This window comes from Mus pahari, chromosome 21, assembly GCF_900095145.1.
Source record: "Mus pahari chromosome 21, PAHARI_EIJ_v1.1, whole genome shotgun sequence".
NCBI classification, from domain to species: Eukaryota; Metazoa; Chordata; class Mammalia; order Rodentia; family Muridae; genus Mus; species Mus pahari.
Window position 1 is genome coordinate 19129088 of NC_034610.1, and position 7728 is coordinate 19136815.

At 50.8% G+C, this 7728-nt stretch overlaps 1 protein-coding gene across 3 annotated transcripts in view; it reads right to left on the bottom strand.

Annotated features, from left to right (window-relative positions):
• Positions 1-1332: 1332 nt before the first annotated feature.
• Tbc1d24 (TBC1 domain family member 24) overlaps positions 1333-7728 on the bottom strand; it is a 10073-nt gene continuing 3677 nt past the window's right edge. The window contains exons 2-8 of one of the 3 annotated variants that reach the window (XR_003842694.1): positions 6963-6980; positions 6303-6461; positions 5396-5459; positions 5062-5157; positions 4368-4596; positions 3779-4010; positions 1333-2944 (exon numbers count right to left, since the gene is read on the bottom strand). Coding sequence is in view for 2 of the 3 variants with exons in the window: in XM_021221392.2 (XP_021077051.1) it covers positions 3856-4010; positions 4368-4596; positions 5062-5157; positions 5396-5459; positions 6303-6461; positions 6963-6980 (721 nt within the window). In the remaining variant the exon portion in view is untranslated. Of the gene's footprint in view, positions 4011-4367; positions 4597-5061; positions 5158-5395; positions 5460-6302; positions 6462-6962; positions 6981-7728 lie in introns of all 3 variants that reach the window. The other 2 variants (XM_021221392.2, XM_029532926.1) reach the window with 2 other exon arrangements.

Consider the following 7728-nt stretch of genomic DNA (forward strand, 5'->3'; position numbering starts at 1 on the left):
ATGCTTGACATAACAACTTTGCCACATAGACCTGAAGAGAGCGATGGAGGAGCTAACCCTCTCTGAGGTAGTCGCTACAGAGCCCAACCTCAATGCTGGCTTAAAACAGAACACCTAGTACAACCTCCAACTTTCTAGACTTAGTGAAGATGTGAGAGAGCAGCTCTCTGTAAAGCCCCATGTATTCCTGTCCAGTCGGGGCACCGCACCACGATAATTTCTGTTTTATCTTTTCCTTCATTTTCATTTTATGTGTATGAGTGTTTTGACTGTGTCTGTGTTCTACATTGGCACAGTGCCTACAGAGGCCAAGGAAAGGCTTAGATCCCTAGGAACCGAGTTATAGATAGTTGTGAGTCATCATATAGATACTGAAAACTGAACTTGGGTCCTCTGGAAGGCTCAGTGCTCTAACTGCTGAGCCTTCTCTCCACCCCCATCCCATGTATGTATGTATGAATGTATGTATGTATGTATGTATGTATGTATGTATGTATGTGTATATACACATATTTTTTAAGACAAGGTCTCATTATGTAGCCCTGGCTGGTCTGGAACCTGTTACATAGAACAGGATGGCCTCACACTCACTGAGATCCCCCTACCTCTACCTTCTGAATAATGGGATTGAGGGTCTGCCACTAGGCCAATTGTTTTTTGATGTTTATAGTGGACAAGTAGATGAGAGTCTATAAATTCCATCTCAGTAATTCAATTTACTCAGTAAATCAGTTCAATATATAAATATAGGGCTGAGGACGTGGCTCAGTGGTAGAGAACTTGCCTAGCATGTGTAAGGTCCAAGGTTCAATCCTCGGCATCTCAAAAAGAAAGGGGGGGGGTACAAAACCTAAATTGTCAAATATAAAATATTTAAGGAGACCAGAAAACCTCTATGAACTCAGAAAATGGGTAAAGGACATTTAAAGATCTGAAATCCAGAATGCTCTAAAACAAACTGCTCTGAAAAACTGGAAAATAAAAGCAGGCAGCTTATAAAAATAGGAAAAATTAAATAGTAATTTTAGTTTAATAATAAAATAGAGAAATTAGGGTGGATGGTGGTGGCATATACCTTTAATCCCAGCATTCAGGAGGCAGATGTATCTGTGAGTCAGAGGCCAGAGGCCAGCCTGGTCTATAGATTCAGTTCCAGGACAGCCAGGACTACCAAGAGAAACCCTGTCTTGAAAAACAAAACCCAAAAACTATATAAAATTAATATATATATATATAGTATATTCTATATATTATATATAATATATATAATATATAACATATATGCATACATATTCTTAAAATGCAAACATATTGTATCATAAATTATTTTAAAAATGAGCTGATTATCACCAGGCATGGTGGCACATACCCGTAATGCAAATATGTAGAGGATGGAAGCAGGAAGATGAATTCAAGGACAGCTTCAGCTACACAGTTAGCTCAAGGCTTGCCTGAGCTGCATGAAACTGACTCTTGTCACAAACTAAACCAAACCAAAGTATAAACTGAGCTTCTGAGGCCCCAAAGGCATATGGTATATATTAACAAACTTAGTTAATGAATGGGCTTAAATTAGATTAAGTATTTGTTTTAAAAACAAATGTGTGAATGCTGCTAAAATATAACTTCTTATACAATGCCATCATATTTTGGCTTGTTTTTTTTTAACATCAAAAGCTAATAAATAATAGAAAACATTAATAAAACAAATACTAAGTGAGAACACTTAGTATCAGATAAGAACAGTGATAAGAATAAAAATATAAAGAAAACAATATACACTTTTTGGTAGAAGTCAGGAAAAAAAGGACATTAAATGTAAAGAACTGGGTATGTTATGGGAGAAAAGCTAAGAACTTTGGTTATGATGTAATCACGACTAAGCATCCATCAGTCTCCTTGGGCTAGACCCCTGGGACTGCCAGTGGGGGCCACACAGAACACAAGGTCCCAGCAGTCTGGAGCCCTGTAGAGCCCTGCACATACTCCCAATTGACTTCATTGCTTCAGAAAGGCTTGAGTCTCCGTGGTAACGCATGTGTGAGCAGCACCACAGCACAGCCTGGGAAGGAACGTCCTGGGGCCTCTGGCTGGAGCCCAACTCAGAACCGCCTCAGTCAAACTGCAAAGCACTCTGCTGGGCCTAACACCCAGAAGCCCAGCACTGAGGAGGCTGAGGGAGACCATGATTTTTGAGTCTAACCTAGGCTACATAGCAATTTCCAGGCTAGTCTGGGCTACATAGGGAGTTCCAGGCCAGTTAGGCTAACTAGTAAGATCTTGCCAGAAACAACAATGACCAAAAAATCAAGATGGTATTAAATGAACACCAGAGTTGGAGGTATAGGCCTGGGCAGTGGGCTCAGGGGAAGGGGCGGTGAGGCTTACAACCTTCTGTAGAGGTGACCAACAACGGTTCCTCTTCCCTCTATAGAGTCACTCGAACCCATCCTGGAAGCCAGCATGGTGGGGGGACTGGTCCACTGTGCAGAGTCCAAAGCTGTAGGTATAATTACCAGGTAGCCCAAGCTCCATGAGGCCCCTTCCTGCCCTGCCTCTTCTGCCGCTGTGGCCGTGCTAGAGCTGATGTGAGTCGGTGGAATGGGGAAGGATGAACCTTCCGAAGCAAAAGTGAGTCTCAGCGTGGAGACAAGCACTGGCCCGACACGTGCTGACTCGCAGGCACGCCAGACAGTCATGTGGGAACCAGGTGCCTGTCCTTATGATCCTGACTTCCATGGTCCCAGCACAGCCATTTGGGCCACTGCTTATTCTCTCTTCCTCTGTGGTGCCGAGACCCTCAGGACCAGCTGAGGGAGGTCACAGGGTGCGAGGGAGGTCATGGGGGATGAAGCTTGCTATAGTCCTCAGAGGCAGCATCTCCCTTGGCATCCAGTGTGTACCAGGCTGGCACAGGCCTCAGGAAGCACAGACATCCAGAGACCTGAAGGCCAGAACAGGGGCAGGGGAACACACAGAAGATACGGTACTTGGTCAGCCACAGTGCGAGCTGAGGGATCAGGTCACACAGGTGTATCAGATGCTGTGTGAACAGGTCCAGGGGAGCGAAGGGCCTGGGGAGAAGGCAGAAAGTGGATGGGGACAAGCATGCCATGCTTGGTGGTCACTGTGACAGGGAAACGAAGTACAAGAGTCACCAAGACTACAGACTTAAAGGAGGCCACAGGGACGAGAGGCAAAGGCCTCACTGAGTCTAGTCAGCTCTGAGAAGAACTCTGGAAATGGAGCTGACTGGTCAAGTTGGTCAAAGAAAGTCTCTCCGGAGGCCACCTTCAGGTGTGGTCTCGCAGTGAGGCGCAGCAAGAGCTTCAGGCTCTGCAGAAACACAAAGACAAAAGACAGTTCTCCAGCCCTCATTCCATCCAGAATAGGGGGAGCTACAGAATTCACAAACCCTGCCCTTCCCAATCCTAGCCTACACAGCAGCAGCAAATGTACCCCAGGAGAACCTCAGAGGTGCTTCAGGGTTAAAGCACCAGCAGGGGGCGCCATGGGCCCACATTTGGCAAGAAGATTCATTTGCCCTTTCCTTTTAAGGGGCTGAGGCTCAGGGGCATGGAAATGTAGCCTTGGCAATTGTGAGTACAGGACATGTGGCAGAGCCAGGGCCCTGGGTGAGGGCAGAGGGTGTCTCTTACAGAGATGCTAGACGGGGCTCAGAAGTAGGAAGGCTCAGGACCCTAACCTAAGTCCAAGCCAGGGCCAGCCACACTGCACAGCAAACCTTTCCACTTTCTGGGGTTGACTTCTCACTCACTCCCTGCTCCCTGAAGAGGCAGCCGGGCCTCTGTTCCATCACCCCACAATGTGGCTGTCACCATCAGTTCGGGCCCGTCACTGGGTGTCAGGGTCTTGGAAGCCCCAAGCCTCCACAGCTGCGATGAAGAAGTTCTCAGAGCAGAGGGGCTGGTTGTTGAAAGTGTCGCAGTGTCCAGTGCGCCCTCGATTCAGGTCCCCGTCAACGTAGAGTGCTTGACCACCTCCTCCCCCTGTGGGATGTGCAGGGGAACAGATGTCTTTCTGCTCCAACAACCTCCCTTCCCTAGCTACCCCATAGTTTCTGTCCTTGAAGGGTAATTGCTAAATAGCAATCTCAGGAGAGACCCCCGGGCTAGAGGTTCCTCTAGAAGCACATGTTTGCCTAGCTCTGCCCCCCTACCTGACACTTGCTTCCTAGCCCTTAGTTTCTGTCTTTACCCCAAACAACCCAGGTCCTTTTCCTTTGCTTAGCTGAGATGTCTACTGCTAGTGGTCAACAAGGACTGGGCACAGAGGCTTCAGCTACCCACAAGTCCCCTCCAAGTACAGGCAGGACCCAGTCTGGGGTGAAGGGAACAGGTGCCCACCAATGATGAGGCAGTCGTTGCCTCCAGCCATGAACATGGACTCAGTTTTAGAGGGCAGGTTGAAGTGCCGGGCAGCCAGGAAAGGGGAGAGCCGGTCAGCAGGGTCTGAAGAGCAGTGGCTGGTGAGGGAAGGGCTGGCTGCGGCCTCTGGAGACTTGAGGGATGTTGCCTTGGTCAGCTCTGGGTGTTTGATGACCACCCACTCATAGCGCTGCACTTCTGGCTGGAGCTGGGGATGAATGGGTGACAGTCACAGTTACTGCCATGTGACACCTCATTGGGCCACCTCACATGCTCCAAAGCTACAGCCCATCTCCATCCCATGACTCTTGTGAGTCCCTGAGTGGGGACTGTGGCAATGGCACGCCACACTGCAGATGAGGTCCTGCAAGCTCTTGGGGTTCTCACAGTCTAACTAGCCAATCCAGAGCAAACAACAGAATGCTTTAGATCTCGGCCACAGTGAGCGGTGGAAATAAAGCTGGGTTCCTGTGCAGGGCTGCGCAGGTCCATGACCTGGTGACTTCTACCAGCCTCTGGGACAGCCTGGGGTCAGAGAAACCCTGGCCCACTGCAGACTGGGCCTGCATTCAGTTTTGGACAGAAGATTGAAGTACTCGGAACATCTGAGAAAATGGGAACAGGTGGGGCAGGAGGTAGTGGTCAGAGGGACCCCACATTCAGTCCAACTCACCCTAAAAACAAAGCATTCTCCAGTCCCAAAGAAGCCCAGCTTGCCTCCGAACTTGTTCCTCTCGCTCCAGTCTGTTGACAGGTAAGCCCCACAGACCTGAGGAGGGAACTGGGTGAGACTGTGCCTTCTGCCCTCGGGAGCACCCTCCTGTTCCGGTGTGCTGAGTGACCAAGTCTCAGCTTAGGACTGGTGTAGCCTGCATTCTTCTACCACTGAAGGCAAAAATGGTATGGGAGAGGGCTGAGTTCGGGGAAGTGAACCCTCTGGGACACTTCTGTCATCCCCTGTGGCACACTCAGAACTTGGTACCAGTTTAGTGAGCCAGGCTCCTCACCTCCTTCTGAGTGGTCTTGATGAGCAGCAGGGTGGGCTCATGTCCTTCACACTGGAAATAGAACCTGGGGGCAGAGAGCAATGTGCTACCTCCCCCGCATCCCCGTGCTGACCCTCCCAACCGTCAGTCCCAAGGCCTAGGGACTGTGCCCCTTTCCAGCCACCTCTGTCCACAGTGGCCAAGAACTTTGCACCCAGGCCAGGCTGCCCTGGGGTGACAAAGGAGCAGATTCCCAGTGTCGTCCCCTCAGGCAAAGCTGAGTGCTGGAAGCAGAAGGCAGAGACCCAGGGAAGCTGAGCCCTGGACGTGGGAAGATGGTGAGGCTTGCCATTGGGCACTCAGGCATTTCCGGGGGCTGCAAGAAGGAACTGAACCAAGCCAGAATGCTTGTGAGGTTGGAGGTAGGGCCTTCAGGTTGGGGTAGGGTGGTCAAGAGTTTGTGAATTGTCATTTGAGACTTGACTACTACCTGGACCTGAGCAAGCTAGCTTGTCGGGCAGAGTGCCCCTGTTGGAATGCCAGAAGCTTACACAGTCAGAGCCCCACAAAGGGGAGGGGCGCCTGGCTCAGGCCTGGGATGGATGTAGTACTGGGGATAGCAAGGCGGTCAGGGCCAACTCTCTGAGTAACTTACAAGTCTGAGCCCCTGAGATGGGAACATTGACATTTTTATCTTCATGGTACCTACACAGGGCCCTCAGCTGCAGTACACACAGCAAGGACCTCCAAAGTCCACATGTCCTGGAAATGACAGAAAGCCAGGACAAGACGCTCCTGATTCTCAAGCCTTGGAGGACAAGGCGGGACCTACGAGGGTCCCAGGTTCCAAGGCTCATTTCCAGCTACCCTATGACTTCCTGGAAGTGGAGTGCAGGACGTGGCTCTCGAGGTGCTGGGGGCCCCTCACCTGCTTAGGCTGTACCCATGCTGCAGTGATGAGAAGAGCAGGAGGGGTTGGCAGAGGGCAAAGCGCTCAGGGATCCAGGACCAAATGTCTCTCATCTCCTTCACGCTGACAATCTCTGAGTGGAAGTTCTCTGCATGGACAGCTAAGTGCACAAACTGCCTGGGAAGAGCGAGGAGCGGTCAGAGCCCACAGTGAGCCTGGTCCTGACTCTACCCCTACTCTGTGGCCCCAGCCTAGAAAGGGTGTCTCACCTACCCAGCCAGGTCTGCAGCCTGGTTCTGGGTGCCAGTTGGAAATGGGGTGAAATTATTCCTAGAAGTCCCCCCTCCCTCCTGATACATGGGAGAGTGCCCAGCCTGGAGGCACAGAGGACAAAAGCCTTTTTCTTTTAAGAAACCAGGTCAAATGAAGTAAGCCTCCAGCAAGACAAGGCTGCAGAGCAGGCCAAGCACCAGCAGATCACATAACTGAGGCAGAAAGATTGGCAGACAGACAGACAGATAGACAGACAGTGCCTGCATCAACAGGCTAAAGCAGCAAGCAGAAGCCAGCCCACGAGAGCCACGCAGGCCTTGGGAGACACCAAGCGGTAGAGGCAGAGGCAGCTGGAAGAAAGGCAGGGCAGAGAAGGCAAGCATCAAGGTGCAGGCTCAGACCTACCTTTTAGAAAGTGAGACACTGAGAAACAGGAGGAAGCAACGGACATGGAGAGGAAGAGAAATAAAACAGACAAGGTGAGGTTAGGGCTGAGGACCGGTCCCCAGATATGCCTTCCTTTGGGCCCAGGAGAAAGTGACCTCCATACCAGCAGCCAGCCATGTGTCAGCAACCTACAGTGTCGTGTCAGATACCATGACTCTTCCCAACCCTGCTTCCAGGGACGGGAGGCCACAGTCAGCATTCAGAAGAATGCCAGCCATGAAACTTAAGAGTTGGAAGGGCAGAGCAGGGGCTGTTCTGATGTGACCTCTAGGAGGGCAGCCTGGCAACTGCTGGACCTTCTGACTCCCTGGTCATACCCAGCTTCCTGTCTTGTTAAGGCCATAACTGCAAAGCCCTTCCTGCTGTCTAGTGTCTTTGTGGACATGTGGACAGGTGGGCAGACAGAAGGTTAGAAGCAGACTCATGCTCAGACCTCAAGGATGCATTCCACTAAAGCTTCCCACTCTATAGATGCAATATGCTCACAGTACAGGTGCGCACCCAGGAGCACACACACACACACACAGTACAGGTGCGCACACAGGAGCACACACACACAGGAGCACACACACACCCAGGAGCACACACACACAGTACAGATGCGCACCCAGGAGCACACACACACACACACACACACACACACACAGTACAGGTGCACACACAGGAGCACACACACAGGAGAACACACACACACAGTACAGGTCCGCACCCAGGAGCACACACA